Source organism: Psittacula echo (assembly GCF_963264785.1).
Source record: "Psittacula echo genome assembly, chromosome: 2".
NCBI lineage: Eukaryota > Metazoa > Chordata > Aves > Psittaciformes > Psittacidae > Psittacula > Psittacula echo.
The window spans coordinates 38,643,379-38,659,469 of record NC_137737.1 but is presented as its reverse complement, the minus strand read 5'-3'; the positions used below and the strand labels follow the sequence as shown (position 1 = coordinate 38,659,469).

The 16,091-nt window shown below is 42.0% G+C and overlaps 2 protein-coding genes across 7 annotated transcripts in view; both read left to right on the top strand.

Moving 5' to 3' along the window:
* Nucleotides 1–4,856, top strand: part of TRDMT1 (tRNA aspartic acid methyltransferase 1) — a 30,865-nt gene extending 26,009 nt beyond the window's left edge. For all 6 annotated transcript variants that reach the window (XM_080610055.1, XM_080610054.1, XM_080610052.1 and 3 more), the window contains one exon: nt 4,139–4,856. In XM_080610055.1, the coding sequence (XP_080466181.1) occupies nt 4,139–4,239 (101 nt within the window). In that variant the 3' untranslated portion in view covers nt 4,240–4,856. The remainder of the gene's footprint in view (nt 1–4,138) is intronic.
* A 2,459-nt stretch (nt 4,857–7,315) lies between these two features.
* Nucleotides 7,316–16,091, top strand: part of CUBN (cubilin) — a gene marked incomplete at its 5' end in the record, with an annotated part of 147,061 nt that continues 138,285 nt past the window's right edge. The window contains 6 exons of the mRNA XM_080609617.1: nt 7,316–7,521; nt 11,374–11,503; nt 11,872–11,964; nt 12,806–12,844; nt 13,636–13,737; nt 14,646–14,749. Of these exons, the coding sequence (XP_080465743.1) occupies nt 7,316–7,521; nt 11,374–11,503; nt 11,872–11,964; nt 12,806–12,844; nt 13,636–13,737; nt 14,646–14,749 (674 nt within the window). The remainder of the gene's footprint in view (nt 7,522–11,373; nt 11,504–11,871; nt 11,965–12,805; nt 12,845–13,635; nt 13,738–14,645; nt 14,750–16,091) is intronic.

Genomic DNA, 16,091 nt, shown 5'->3' with positions numbered 1-16,091 from the left:
CGACCTGCTGCTGGTCACACTCCTTTTGATGCAGCCCAGGATACGGTTGGCTTTCTGGGCTGCGAGCACACACTGCCAGCTCATGTTCGTTTTCTCATCGACCAACACCCCCAAGTCCTTCTCCGCAGCGCTGCTCTGACTCTCTTCTCTGCTCAGCCTGTAGCTGTGCCTGGGATTGCCCTGACCAAAGTGTAGGACCTTGCACTTGTCATGGTTAAACTTCATAAGGTTGGCATGAGCCCACCTCATAAGCGTGTCAAGGTCCCTCTGGATAGTATTCCTTCCCTCCAGCATATCACACAGCTTGGTGTCATCGGCAAACTTGTTGAGGGTGCACTCAAACCCACTGTCCATGTCACCGACAATCATGCTGTTCAAGATCTCTTTTGAGCACAAAGTTGCTTATTTTATTTATTTTAATGCAGCTTGTGTTTTCCAAATGTTAAATCAGTCTTTGCAACATCACTCAGAGATGTAGTAGAGTTAATATTGCTTGTATTTTACAGAGGGGGGGACTGAGACACTGGAGAAATTTATGTTTGGAAGACTCCATTAATTTAGGGTGATGAGTTTGTGAAACCTGACCTTTACTATTTCAGAGTGCTTAGGATGATTCCATGCTTTCTCTGTTCAGGGCTTATCTTCAGGGACAGCTGTGAGGTTCAATATATTTGCAAACCAGAACTGAACTCCAAAGACAAGTCACGCTCCTGAATTTGAAGTGCATCCAGAGCATCTGTCTATGAAGTGCTGATTTAGGAAATTTGTCTTTTGTGACCTGGCAACTGAGGAGGGAAGGAACAGGGATAGATTCCACCTCTGAGGGTAGCACCCTTCTGCCTGAATCATAGGACCTTCTTTACAGTTCTTGCAGTTCTCTGCCTCTCTATACTACCTTTCCAGCTTTCAGAACACATAAAACAAGCTTTTCTCATCTAGTGGTTTCCACTCGCATATACTCCTGATTCATAGGCAGACCGGGCTTTTCCCAGTGCACTTAGTCACAAGTCTGACATTTTTTCCTTTGTGCTTAATCTAAGACATTTCCTACTTTGTACTTAAAAACCCCAAGGTGTTGCTCGGCTTTATGCTGATTGAAATCTTTGGTGACTTTAGGCACTATAATCTCAGGTACTATAATCTTCTGAGGGTTTGCAAACTATGGGGTGGGCTTTTTGAGAGTTGCTATATATATGGCTTCACAAAGGGTGTTTCCCTGACAGCATTTCTCCCATGTTAAATTTCAAGTCGTTATTGTGAAGTGCGGTATTTTCAGAGAGAAATATGCTGTAGTTTCTCTTGTCTCCATGTTCTGTAGTGACAGCATGTCGTGGTTTAAGCCCAGGCTGTAAATCAGAACCACGCAGTCCACTTCCCCCCCCCCCCCCCCAACACCTTTCTTCCCTCCGCTCCTGGAGGGACGGGGAGGAGAATCAAAAGAATGCAGCTCCCACGGGTTGAGATGAGAACAGTTTAATAACTAAGGTATAACACAAATCACTACTGCTACCACCAATAATAATAATGATAAAGGAAATAACAAGGAAGAGAATACAGCCGCTCACCGACCGGTACCTCACCCCCACCCTGCAGTGATCCAGCCCTTCCGGAAACTCTCAGTTCTACATCCTGGGCATGACGTGCTGTGGTATGGAATACCTCTTTGGCTAGTTTGGGTCAGGTGTCCTGTCCCTGCTTCCTCCCAGCTTCTCCTCCTCCCTGGCAGAGCATGAGACTCACAAAGTCCTTGGTCAGGGTAAACATTACTGAGCAGCAACTAAAAACATCGGTGTTATCAGCGCTGTTCCCAAGCTGAAAGTCAAAACCACAGCACTGCACCAGCTACTAAGAAGGAGAAAAACTGACTGCTGCTGCTGCTGAACCCAGAACACAGCAACATTTAGGCTGAAATTTTCAACAACAGAAATCTTGGAGGTGTACCCACTGCAAGTATGTTGTTGATCTACGAGCTAAAGAATGAGAAAACTGTATGTGGAAAATGAAGAGAACATCAGGAAGCTTTGTAACAGATGCTGTTTCTGGATGCAGCCAAAGTATTCTTATGATTATCTCTAAATGGTTCTATATTTTAACAAACTGATGGCCTTCTCCAGTACGTGAGATACAGAGTTAGAATTGTTGTCTGTTCTTGACATTAACAGATTTATTTGTGCTTTTAACATCTAAATGTATAAATAGTAATTGCACTGCAGGTCAATGAAACACTGCAGTCGTTTGTCTTAGTTGCTGCTGTGGGTCCCACAGCAATACCATTAAAAGTGATCAGAGCATTCTTGCACCTGTGACCTGCTTTCATGAGGGGGATGTCAGGATGCCTTTTCTGGTTTTCCCATTTGTGATGTATGTAAGCTATTAGGAAACAAATGGCAGCCCCATGGAAAATGAGCACAGTGTTGGTAGTGTGTATTGCAAAGACCACAACATCATCAAGTAACATGCATGACTTAAATGATACAGTGAGAGCTGTGCAGGAAGTGCCAGCGTAGTGTGAGCTGTTAAATCTGACCTTCTGATATAGGCTACTCTTTAGCCAAGAAAACAGAAGGTGTGAGACAATGTGTGCAGGCAGATGGAGGAGGCTTGAGGTGAAGGACACGGGAGGTCTGAAAATCAGTTTAGGCTTTCAGTTGCCAAGAGGCAGAAGGAGAAACTGAAATTTTCAGGGTTCTGGTAAACTTCTTGGGCTATAAGTAAGTGCATGCGTGTCTGTATAAATACACAGGTATTTTTATATACTCTTTTAGAATGTGTAGATTCTGTACCTTATTCAGCAATGTAATGTGAAAAACTTTATCTAAGGAAGCGTGTGGGGGGAGTGCAAGTAATTGTTCCAAAGCAGGAATAGTTGCCCATATGTGGGTGCCAGGAAGCTGGGCAGAGTGGATGGAGCTGGCAGAAGACGTGTTTACCACAGTAGTCCATGTTTGAGGCGTTAATAACTGGCAGAGAGGGATGGAACAACGCCTCCCAGACACCTCCTCCTCAGCTTTCCACCCCTGGCTCAGCAACTGTCCAACCATGTTCTCTCCTGAGTGATCCCTGGAAGAAGACCTTTTCTAAAGTGCGTGCAGATTTCAGAACACACTTGCACACAGTGTGCCTGTGCATCAAAGCTAAACTGGGTGGTGATTATCTCAGAGTCAGTTTTAAGTGTTTCTTCTTGGGGAATGATCAAATAATTGAATGTGATCAAGTTTCAACAGCTTGGCAGATGACCCTAACAGTTGAATCACCACTGCTGTTCATCTTTCACTCAGGTTGAAGCTAAAGGCACTTTAACTCACAGCTGGAGTAAGCCAAGAGTGCAAGCAATGACAGTTACAGCTGAACAGCTTCTTTATACTCAGAAGTTTGTTCACCTTTGACTGTGTGCTGAATACACAACAGAGCCCTTTCACAGTGGGCGAACCATTTTAATTTTTTCTGAGCCTCCCTTCTTTCTGCCAGCCAATGCACTTACCATGTGAAGGACATTTCTGATGCTGTCTGTATTTCTGAGTGCATTTGTCAGGGTTAGCATTGAATTACATGGAAAATTGTTCAGCTGCTTTACCAGTCGCTGAGTAAGTCTTGCTTGTAGCTTCATCTCTACTGGTACGTTGCACTGCGAGACTCATTGGATTTGTTTGCCTCAGTTGGTTAGAGGGACTCAGAAGGGAAGTACAATATAAAGTTCATTGAGAAATCCAGTTTAGTTCATCTGAAGAATCATCACATTTTCTTTCTGCCATGGCCACAGTCTTCTGTGGGTGTTGGGCTGTGTTTGAGGTGCTGCTGCCCCTCCCTGCAACTGCTGGATGTTTTGTACTATACAAAGAGGAGCTCAGCATTAGTTAGACAATAGAGCAATGTTCTGAGGCTTCTTGTTAAACCTGAGAGCTGGCAGTGCTGCTAATGGAAGAACTGATCCAAATCATAGAACTGTAATTCCCTCAAATCCCATGAGCTGACTGGGATTTGATTTTGTAACTTCGTGAATGGTAGTGGCGGGGGAGGGGGTGAGCCCTGCTGCAGTCTGTGATAACTGCATTCAGATCTGTTCCCTGAACAAAGGAGTAGACTAAAAGCTAGGAGCAAACCCAGACTAATGGTGTTGCACTCTATGTTTCTGTTGTAGGCTTTCCTGACAAAGTGACAGTAAAGCAATGCTACCGTCTTCTGGGAAACAGTCTCAATGTACATGTGGTGGCAAAGCTCATCTCCATTCTACTTGGATAATTTAGACCCTGAATCTGATGAGTACAGACTGATGACAGAAAATATTTCCATCTTTTGAGACAAAGCCGATGGCAGCTGAACAAAAATCACATATACCAAAATATCGGTTCTGACACTTTGACCAGTTCTGATATATTTTTAATACCTTGCGTTTATGGTGGATTTGCATTGTAGGGGTTTTATTTAAATGGAAATTTAAAGGACTTGATTGCTTTATTTAAAGTTCCTTTCTAGTTTGCAGAATGAAAAAGAGCAGCATTTACATGTACCTCAATGAAAATGGATGAGACTAAACCATCTTTGCAGTACAGTATAAAAAGGCTTTAAATGTCAAAGCTGTTTTAATTAAGTGCAAAGACCCAAGTTCTATGTATAAAATGTCTTCATCTGTAAATATCAGTGATCCATTCTCAAAAGATTTATTGTGTATATGATCTGGAATTTTGATGTGTTTTTTTGTAGCTAATTAAACGATTAAATTTCGTATTTTGTGTATGATTTTTAAGAAGACTCAGTGTCAACATCTCTAAATACTTGCAGGATTCTGGAGCCTAACTGTATCTGTCTGGAATGATTTGTTTAAGTGCAGCTGAATAAAATATTTCAGGATTATCACAGCCTTGACAATAACTTGCCTGTTTCTGTTCTCACTTGTATTATTCAGGATTCATTGCTCTTTACCAAAGACCTACACATAAAAGACAAAAATAAACAAATAAATTAATTAAAACCTCCATGTGTGACCACAGAGAACAGAGATACTGCAGCTATTCTCACCTGAAAAACATTATAAGCTTGGTATTATTATTTTGTGCCATGCTTGGTCTTGTGCTCACTTCTTGTGCATTTCTTCCCCAGACTTGATTTGCATGCTGGGCTGTTAAACCAGGAACCAGGAAAAGCTTGGATTGACCTACTTCAATCTGTCTTACTTTCCAAGAGTATTTGGGCCTCCTGGGAAGTTCCAGCTATAAAAGAGAAATGGGAATGGATTCTCTTAAAAGAGCTCTGGACTAGGCTCTAGAGAAGGATGAGTTTTGCCTCTATCTTTACCCAGTCTGTTATAGTACTTAACGGCAAAAAAGTACTAACGTTAGGCTGTGCCTACTAGAAAACTGCAAAAGAACACGTGTGGTTTTGACAGTGTTGTGAACCAAAGTTACCTGTTTACGTGGTGGTTGTTGTGTAGATTTATCAGCCAGATCAATAACTAGCTGCTATATGGTCTTGTTTTTGGGAGAGACACAGTAAAAGGAAGATCTGATGCTATCTAACATGATCCAAACATTGAAATGAAAATAAAGGAGGTCAATTTTATGTATAAATTGGGATTTTTTTTTCTGCTGAACCATGTAAGTAGTCTGTTGATTTTGTCTTGCCGTAATAATATTTGGTAAAATGTTCCTATTAACAATTAGTTTTCAATTCCTTAATGTGCATAACATGCTTTAATGATTTGCGTGCCACTTTTAAGTAAGCAGTATTAAAGTGGAAGTTGAAAGTTCCCTAGCTGCATCTAAAATATGTTGACAATGACTTTTAATTCATTGTCCTGTGCTTTTGTCCGTGCATTGTGCTGTTGTAACTCCCAACATTTTTTAATTACAACCTGGCATTTGGAAGCAAAGCACATTGATGGTGCCGATATATTTTGTGATACCTAGGCAGTAATCAGTAGTTCTGATTAGTTCAAATGTTTGCCCTGTATATACTTTTTAAAAGAAACTAATCCCATTCTGTTTGTAAATATGACACTTAGAAATGGGATTCTACTCAGAATTAGTATTTGAGTGGCATTTTGACTGTTTATTGATCTTGCTTACCATGTGGCACTACTCATTAATTGTACATGTGTTGTATGTAAGATGAAGCATGGGGAGGAGGAGAAGACTGGACAAGTCCATGGAACTAAAATCCTTTGAGAGTGCTGAGTAAGTAGACTTCTGGCTGAAGAAGTTCCCAAGCTGCAAATAAATGGAGGCTAAGAGAGTACCTAGGAGAGGTACTGTATATGCTTGCCTCTTCCTCTACCGATTTCCTAATTCTCTGCTCCTGACCACTGTTGAAGATAGGGTACTGATCTAGATGGATCTTTTTGTAACCCAGGATGATCACTCTTACCTCCTTATATTTGTATGGTGACAGAATGCCAATGTTTGTAATCACAGCATCTATACACAGCAAGTTGTTTATGGACTTGGCTCAGGTCTAAGCCTCTTGATAAAGCCAACAGCACAGAATAGAATGAATCTGAGGGAAGTTGTGCAGACATGTCCATTCATGGCTTTAGGGTTATTAGTGGTAAAGGGTGACAATGCAAATGGAAGTCCCTAAAAATAACTCTAGTGTATGTTAAAGCAATTGGAATGTGCTAATAGGACTGGAATAATCAATAGAAAAGAACAAAGCCAATGTAACTGTCTGGAAACTCTTCATGAACCTAATTTCAAAAAACAATGAATCAGAAAATAGGAAGCATCAAAGTGGTTGGTGGTTTGTAGAAACAACGTGTAGGAAGTAAAATCAGAAAGAGGAACCAAAATAGTAATGTAATGAAACTAAAACCTAATTTATGTTGTAACTGCCTTCATTGTGATAAAGGAGCCCAGGGAGAATTGGGACAGTAGATCAATTCCAGCTGAAGTAGCTAAATAAATCAGAACTCATGTATTTATTACTTGCTATTAAAAAACGAAAACCTAGATTTCCCAGCCGGTTAGTTTAACTTCATAAGCAGGTAACTTATTAACTCCATCAGCCGTGTTGAGGGAGCAAAATCTTGGGCAGGTGTCAGAGGGCAGTATGCTGAGAAGTGAAAGAGACCCTTAAAGAAGAGTGTGGGAACTGGAGTTGTGCAGTGGCTGTATGCCCTGGGGAAGGTGCTGTGGCCATAAAACTCTCCAGACACACATAAAGAGAAGGAAGGAAGAGATGATGGGTGCTTGTAAGTAAGGGACACAAAGGGTAATGTTATTTTTCTGAGCCACCCCTGTTTGATGTAAACTTTGTGGTTCCTGATCCTCTGTATAGGGGCTAATATCAGCTTAATGCTTCGTTGTCTTAGAGCCATGGGGACATGCAGAAAGTGCTGAATTCGATATGGAACATTGTTTACTCCAGCAACTTGCGCATTTGTACCATGGAGGTAACAACTGTGCTTCATGTATCACGTGTCACTTCTGAACATTGGAATATTATTAGAAAGAGGAAAGATGAAAGAGGATCAAGTGAAGTGAAGGTGGAAGTACCAGGAGACATGACCTCAGCTCAGGGAAAACTCAGGTAAATGTGCAGTAGTCAGGATTAAACCAGCAGCAGGGCTGGATTTATAATTATTTCCAAATATTTGAGTCATAACATTGATTTTTTTTTTTTTGTTTTTTTGTTTTTTTGGTTTTTTTTTGCATCTGTAGAACAAAATAATGGAGTATTTGTTAGTCTTCCATTAAAAACTTAGCCAGGTTGGGATTCACATCAAAATGCCCTTCCCCCATGTAAAAAGGGATCATTGTCAAGGACTCACGTTCTGCATCTGAGGTGACTTCCTAGGTGCAATTAAAGCTTACTAAATTTTTGGCGATAACCTGAGTCAACTCTCCTCTTTTACAGCGATTACTTACCTTTACAAGCAGATACTGCTGGAGAGCCACCATTTCATTTCACACAGCTACACAAGATGGTGGTAAATCATAGTACATGCTAGTGCAGGATGAACTTCAACCAGAATTGACTAGACACAAATGCTCCGTTGCTTCCTGCCAAATCTGAGCACAACCTACACTCTTTAGAGGTGTTTCTTCAGCCATCACATCAATGAGGTAACGAATGATCTGTCCCAGGAGGAGGGGTATTTGCCAGCTCTTCTTGTTACAAAGAACAGTGCCTATTCTTGTGCCAGACATTTGCAGGGTTTCCATTTTGTTCCTCCAAAAATGATGTCTCAATCTAATGTACTTCAGTAAAATTAAAAGGTGTGGACCTATTTTTCCTCCTTAAGATGGTTTATAGATTTCCCAACTTGGCCAGCCTAAGGTGCATCCATTAGGAATAAAAAATAAGTTGATTAAATCTGGCAGGTCTAATGAAATGGAAAATAGTGTGTCATGCAAAGTTTACATAGATGTCCAGAGCTCTCTGTGCATAGTCTAAAGTCACCTGGTCTTCGGGTCAACCATTTTCTAAGCTATAAAGCCTGCATGAAGAGAAGGTGGTTTTCTTCTTCCTCACTGCAGTAGCTTTCTCCCCGTTCTCTGTGGCTTCTTGCTCATTGGTCATTTGGTAAATTGGAGATAATTAGTTGGAAATAGAAGCTTGAATCCAAGACTGACAGGCAGCAGAGAGGGGGAATGCACACTCAGTGTGTGAAAATTAATAGAGAAAAGGAAGCAAGAAAAGGGAGGGTTTTGTGGGTCACAGCCAAAGTCCAGGCTGAAACTTTGTGAAAGAAAGTCCTTAAGTATGCGTACATTCAACAGTCTGCTAAGAAGTGCAGGTTTAGTTGGCTTACAGTTCCTTCAAGTTGACACTTAGAAGTTATAAAAACAAAATAAAACATAAAGAGAGGGAAAAAACTCCAAACCCCAGACAGACATCAGAACTGACATGAAGAACACAGTGAGCACTAGTTTAGCAGACAGTACCAGGATGCCCAGAGGCAGAAGGTGCCTCTCGACTAGACAGAAACATTGATAATTTGTATGTGCTCTCCTATTCCAGAACAGTTTTCAGAGCAAAAAGCATAATAGTAAATAAAGAAGTATGGAGGTTAATCTATCAGTTGGTGTAAAATATCACAGCTCATTTGGATTGAATGGACCAGCAATAGTTTTCAGCAACTGAGAATACAATTCTCTATTTTAAACACTATCCCCTGTAATGGTAAAAGACAACACATGGAATTTTCTCCTCATGTTCTGTTAGCAGCAGCAGATAGACTTAGTCTTCTGGAGCCACAGGCTGCCGTGGAGCTGATGTACGTCCAGAGAGCTGAGCTAATGCTGCTGCTGCAGCAGGTGTATGGAACAGGCTGCCTGCCGTGGATTCAGGAGGAACTTCACATTGCCCTTCCAGATCTCTAGGGAGCAGCAGTAACTGTAGGGTAACTGATGCAGTATCCTGCACCACAGGCTGTGTAATCTCAACCAAGATGGTTAGCAGGGCCATGCTGTTCTGAATTCTGAGATGTTTCGAGTAATACATTTAATAAAATGTAATGAAAGTCTAGATTTTCTGCAAACAACATGGTGGGATGCAGCTGATACAGTCCTGAACATTGTAGATAAACATTGTGAATAATCACAGTAAAGATCAAGTTACTATCTGCAGCAGCACCACAAACATGAGCTGTCCTGGCTTCACCTCCATTTTCACAGTCCACAGAAGTCTCTTTATTGAGGTGAAATGAATATTTTCTGTTGCTGTATCCATTCTCTGCAAGGGTAAATCGACCTTGTAACACTTCTGTGTGTGAAAACTGAAGTTGTTCAGTCCCCCAGCTCCAGGACATCTCCTGCATATCTGTGGGACATCTGTAGGAGACAACTGCAAACTGGATGAGGCAGGAAGACTGGGCAGGGTTAGGAAGTGCAGGAGCTCTGTGGCTTCCACGAAGGTCTGGGACATGAAGGACCAGTGAATGGTGGCTACTCTTATTTTCCAGTGGGACCAGTTGCAGCTGTTCCTCCTCTTTTCTTCCAGTAGAGATTTGAAATGTGAGCAGTCTGAATGAGTTGTCTACTAGTAAAAGGTAAAATCTAAAAGAATGGCTGTGGGCCTGGAGGCATAGGTAGCTCCTAGCATGGGGAAGGAAAAGATACACAAAGCTCCGCTAAGCAGGGGTAGGAAAGCACAGCAAGTTTTGTGCAAGGGGAACATGGAGGCTCTGTCAAAAGCAAAGGGGAGGTGAGCACGGACTCTCCTTCCAGCAGCAACAGCCTGGGCCTCAGAGATGAGTGCCAGCAAGGATCTGGTGGGACACTTTAGTGAAGGCTGCAAGGTACTGCTGAAGGGTAGAGAAAAATATATATCGAGATTCAAATTTTGGCTGTCAGAACATATTGATTTGCATTTTTCAATTCTTTTGAGCCTCCTTCGCATTCTTCCTTGGTCTTCTGCATTGTCTATTGCTGGCCCTGAATTTGGGAGTCCTAGTGTGTGCAATGAAGACAGCCTACACATCCCAAACTAACTGCAATGTGTGATGGTCTCCTCAGCATCTGGGGACCGAGTCATCCTTGATTCAGAGTAACCATATTTGGTTAAAATTGTAGTTTGCTGTTGTAATCCATGGGATGCTGTTTGGTACTGCGAAGTTGTTTGTGTCATCTGCCAAATAAATCACTGCCTGGAAGCTTCTCTTTCAATACAAGTATTCTTTGCCAGCCACTGTGGGTTTTTTATGTGGGTTTGGAGGTGTGGTTTTTTTTGAGTAACAGTCTAGGTCCTTTAGTGCTGCCAAATAATCTTTCCTTCATCCACGTGGTACAGAATGTGAGGAGAGCAAGCCATTGCTGCAGATTCCCTATTACTGCAGCAAGCTAGCTGCAGAGTCCAAGGTACTCAGGGGTGTTCAGCTGTACAGAGGTCAGAGACATCATGATAAAATACACGCAGATTTCAATTAATGGCCTTTTGAAGCTTCCTAAATGAAAAGAGAAAGATGCATTCAATATCTAGAGGATTTGCACACTGTCAATCTTTAATTGAGATACCTGAGATAAAGTTCACCCTTGCAAGACAAGACAGCAGAATGTGCACCTTATGAATAAAGAACTGTGTGAGAGCAAAGGGCACCCGGGCTCACAACAGCACAATTCAGCACCAGCAGTTTCACTTCAAGAGCAGGACAGCTGGAGGAGAGCAATGCTTTGGGCTGCTCCTGCTCCTGGGCTTTTAGTTGCATTATTATTACTTTCTGGATTGAGCTGTGAATCAAACCATTATGAAAATAAGAGGCAGAAGAGAACCACTTATGAGGACCAGTAAGTACCATTGCTTGCAGACGCATTTGTCAGATGATGGCTTCTGAGTGCCAGTAATGGGAACAGAATGGCTTTACTGCAGCTCTTTTTTACATGCTCTTTGGCAAATATGTGTAACTAAATGATCTCTTTGTCTTTTTCCAAAATACAACAGGCCTCGTTTGTCCTCTGAGCAGGGTAATTTAGTGTTCCATGCTGGCTCCAGCAAAAACATTGAGTTTAGAACGGGACCGCTGGGGAAAATAAAGCTCAACGAAGAAGACCTTGCAGAACTCTTTAGCCAGGTGATATTGTTACTTGTGCTTAATATTGTTTCACTTTTGCACGTTAATAGGTTAATTGTCTTCAGAATTTGTCCTAGCAAATGCTTGATGTGTTTTTTATGATTGTTATTTTCTATTATCTACATTGATAGTCCAGTACAAAAGTAAGCTATTGCAGACTTGTAAAGTAATCATGCCAGTACAGAAAATAATTAAAAGATTAAGTTGTGTATGTAACCGAGGTCTATCTATTTAAGTGTACTTTATAAGAGTAAAGTTAAGCAAGAACAAAACTTTCCTAAGGTTTTGAAAAAACAAAGCTTGTTTACATTTGCAAGCTTTAGAAAAAGCCAGTTTTGTTTCACATTATCTCTGTTGTTTAAATTTAGGTGAGAGAAAGTAACACAGAGATTCAAGAACTTAAAAAAGCCAGCGGTGCCTCTCAGAACACGTCCCAGCAGGTCTCTCTGCTGACCTCCAGGGTAAGCCATATCTTTGTGTTACCCTCCTCCAGCATCCCCAATTTTCTGTTCCACAGATTGACATCATTACCTGTTTCATTTTAGTATTTCTAGGCCCCAGGGAACAGACATTCCATTCCATAGGTGAAATGAGCTATAGGGGTGTGCAGTGGAAAGACCTGTGCAGTAGTTTTGTCTCTTCCCTGCTACCAAAGATTTTTCTCCAACAGAAGATTTTGAAACCTTTGTCTGACCTGGTTCAAGTGTCTTTTGTTATAGTGTTGCCACAAGTTATCCATAGGAAAATATTTTATAACCTAAGAGATCTACCTTTAGGAATTGTGCTAATACGTGGCCATCATATTCCTTGGTTCAGTTTCAGCTTGCTGTTTGTGGTTATAGCCCACTGAGTTATTGTGAACCTTTCCTTGGCTTTTGGTGTGTTGTCTCAGACTTCCATCTTTCATGTGCATATGAGCACCTGAACAGTCCAGCTGCGATATTCACATTATCAGTGCTGAGCATCTGAATGGATCTTTGCAAGACTGAGTCTTGGCTTTTTGAGGCCAAACTGGGATATATTCAAGCTGTCATTTTCTGAACAGCCGAAACCACCAAAATCCCACTGAATGGGGCCTGATTTCATAGAATCATAGAATAGTTAGGGTTGGAAAGGACCTTAAGATCCTCTGGTTCCAACCCCCCTGCCATGGGCAGGGATTTGAACCTGATTGTCAGGTTGCTGGTTACACATACCAGCTATTCTCTCAAAAGAAATCATTTTATTTGACTTCCAGCATCCAACAGTTACCTCTGTGGTCCCTCTCATACCAAGCACAATACATTTGCATTTCTTTTGCAGATTGCGAGTCTTGATAACCAACTTCAAAGCTTAGAGCAGGTAAGTAAATGAGAAGCAAACTAAACATCAAAAAAGAAAAACCCAGCCCCTAGTAAATAAAGTACTGTTTAAATGCAATGATTAAATAGCTAAATTATTTCCTTCCTCTCATGAGTTATTCAGGAAAACTGGTTTTGGTAACAGGAGGTAAAAAAAACCCCAAGATTTGTGGAGGAGGTGAAATGTCTTCTTACAAAACATAAACTGTGTAGGAGCCTGCATTTTTTAAAGGAAAAACAGTTGTAGACTCAAGAACAGCAATGCGATCCCAAGGACAAGTAAACTCTTCCTTCACTGATCTGTCAAGATGAAGACTGAGAATACAAACTGGATTTTATATTGTGCTGGAGATAACTGATTTTCAAGTGTCAGTTGCTTTTTCACTGAACTTGTGATAAGCCACAGCTAGAGCTGCCAGTAGAAGCAGTTGTCAGATCGGTTACCCATAGAATCAAAAATATGAGATATCTCTCCATCTAGTCTCACAGTCTGCTGCTGCTGAGGAGCAGTCTCTATTAATATTTACTTGTTACAGGCCTTTTCCCATCTTAGGGTTTGCAGCCGGCTGTTCCGTGTAAGACCAGTCGTATCAGGCATTATTTTGTACAGGCATAAGTGAAACAGCTCAAAACCTTTACAAATCAGCCTTGCTGACAAGTAAAAAAGGGGGGGGGGGACACACCCACGACACAAAGAATGAAAAAAAGAAAAGAAGTTTGTCTTGAAAATAAATGCTAATAGAACCCCAAATAAGCAGGAACCTCATTTTCTGCTCTTTTCCTGGGTTTCAGGCTATCCAGAGGAAAGCCTGCAGTAGTAACCCCTGTGAGAACTCTGGGACCTGCATAAACTCTCTGGATGGCTTCTTTTGCCTCTGTCCCAGCAACTGGCAGGTGAGTCTTTAGCCTTGCTCTTTGAATAAAGAGTGTATGTTTTCATTGTAAGGATACCTGGCTCAGGGTGATTTTGGTGAAGCATAACATCTTAAGGTTGCTCAGGACAGAGTGAGTTGTACTGAACAGCAAGTTAGCAGTACCACACTTGTCGTTTGGTTGAAGGGCAACACGTTTAACTTCTCGACAATATCAATGTATACTAAAAAAGACGAAGTCTGAACCATCGGGGCAGACCCTGCACTGTTATATGTGTGTGATGGCCCATGAAGTCAGTGACGCCTGGCAGTTCCCACAGCAGGGAATTAGCCTTTGGTTTTTGCTGAGCAGTGAACTGAACTGCATGCCTTGCTGTTGATCTTTCACAAGGATAGAGAGAGAATGGGAGAAGAGGAGGATATTTATTCAAGCTCAGATAAACAGGACAAATAAGGGTGTAAGTAATCAACCCCATTATGAGTTTTTTAAATCCGAAGACTTTACTGGCAAAGGCTTTAATAGCGCTGTTATATGCACTAGAGGTGGAAAAGTTGTACCTTTCTCACAAAGTCCCTCAACTTGAAAGCTGTCCCAGCAAGATCTAGGTCAAAATTGCTTTCAGTCTTAATCAAACAGTCTGAAAGAAAGTTTTCTGAGTGTTTTGCTAGCGAGTTTGAAGGAGGGGGGATGACAGTACTGTGCTGTCCATATGCTTTCTACGAGCATCTGAAATATTTTATCCCCCATCTGGCTGATAACCAGGGTCACAGAAACACAGCTGAAAAATAGAGTTTTGTTATAATGTATCATAAGACAAGCTGTGTTGATAGCAGTCCATGGTTTGTGTATCTTTTATTAAACATTGGCTCCACGGTTTGCTTCATTTCTCAGTTATTTGGAAAATAAACTGGTTTTGCATTTCATCTTAGGGCCTCCTGTGTTCAGTGGATGTTAATGAATGCCAGATTTATGCTGGAACAGCATTAGCTTGCCAAAATGGAGCCACTTGTGTGAACACACCAGGCAGCTACAGGTAACTTTCCAAAACTAGACACAAAAGTCCTATGTAAAATACTCTGCTATTTTTGTACCCCATATCACACCTGCAGCGCAAGTTTTAGGAATAAGTCTGTTTAATACCTGTGCACTGTAATCCCTTGCAGTCTGAGAGAACATAAAGTCCTTAATACACCGTACACCAAACCTACTGCAGACACAGAAGGCCCCCTGAAGCCACTACCTGCTGTGACACAAGAAGAGCAGCAAGAATTAGGTTTATCACAGCAGTGCTGGGGAAAAAGGCTGCAAACTGGAGCCTGGCTCCAGTGACTGGTCCCTCTGCTGTAGGTGTAGATGCCTTAATAGAAATTTGCTGGGATATAGATGGGGCGGTGAGATTGTTGCTTGTTGGTCAGTAATCAGCACTCGTCAGCATGCCCACCTAGAACAGCCACATTATCATCCCTCTGTTAGCTCCTACCCCTTGAGACTAAAGGGCTTGAGGAAATGAAAGAGGTGAACAGTTTTGGCCCAGCAAAGGCTTTCTGTTGTTGGAAGCTTCCTGAAGATATCAGTACCCTTGGTCACTGGCATTCCCAGCAGACTGCATAACCCTGAGAAATGCCTTCACTCCTCCAGAAATGCAGGCATTGCTGAGACTGCAGCAGAGCAAGCAACACACGGTGCTGTCAGGCTGAAAAAGAGGAGGAATGCTGTGTGCAGCTGGCTGGACAGAAGGGTGCCTGGGCTGCCTGTGCACGGGCCCCATAGGCACGAGGTCCCTGAAGCATACCCTCTGGCTGTGCTCAGCTCCTTAGGAAACATGCTCTTGTTTACAGGGCAAGCCAGCCTAAGTGTTCTGTATCTTGTTTGCCAAAACATCAAATAATCTGATAAATAACTAACTTTCAGATGTAATACAAAGCTATCCCAGTGCAATGGGAACAAGCAGGCTGGAGAGTGTGCTTTCTTTCCTTGCTTTCTGCAAGGAGCTTTGACTCCTGCTTCAGCATGAAAATCTTAGCCCCCACAAATATTTGCTTGGCATCACAGAGGCTATAGTGCTTTGTCAGCTCTTGGAAGAGCCTCATGCAGAGGAAACTCTCCTGCGGTGCTCCTCACACTTCAGGGTTAGCACAGAGCCTGCTGAGGTGTCACTGGTATGTGATCCTTCCTGTCAGCTTTTCTTTGATTTAAAGGATTGCCTGCAGCTGTCCCCAGCACTGACATTTGCCAAGGAAACTACACCACACAAAGCAGCCTGCCTTTACGTATTGTTTCTTGCTGAACTCAGGGGTGTGAGCTCAGGTGTGTGACTAAATTAAGGCTTGTGAGGACAAACCCTCTGCCTTTCTCACGAATGTGGTCATTGTGTT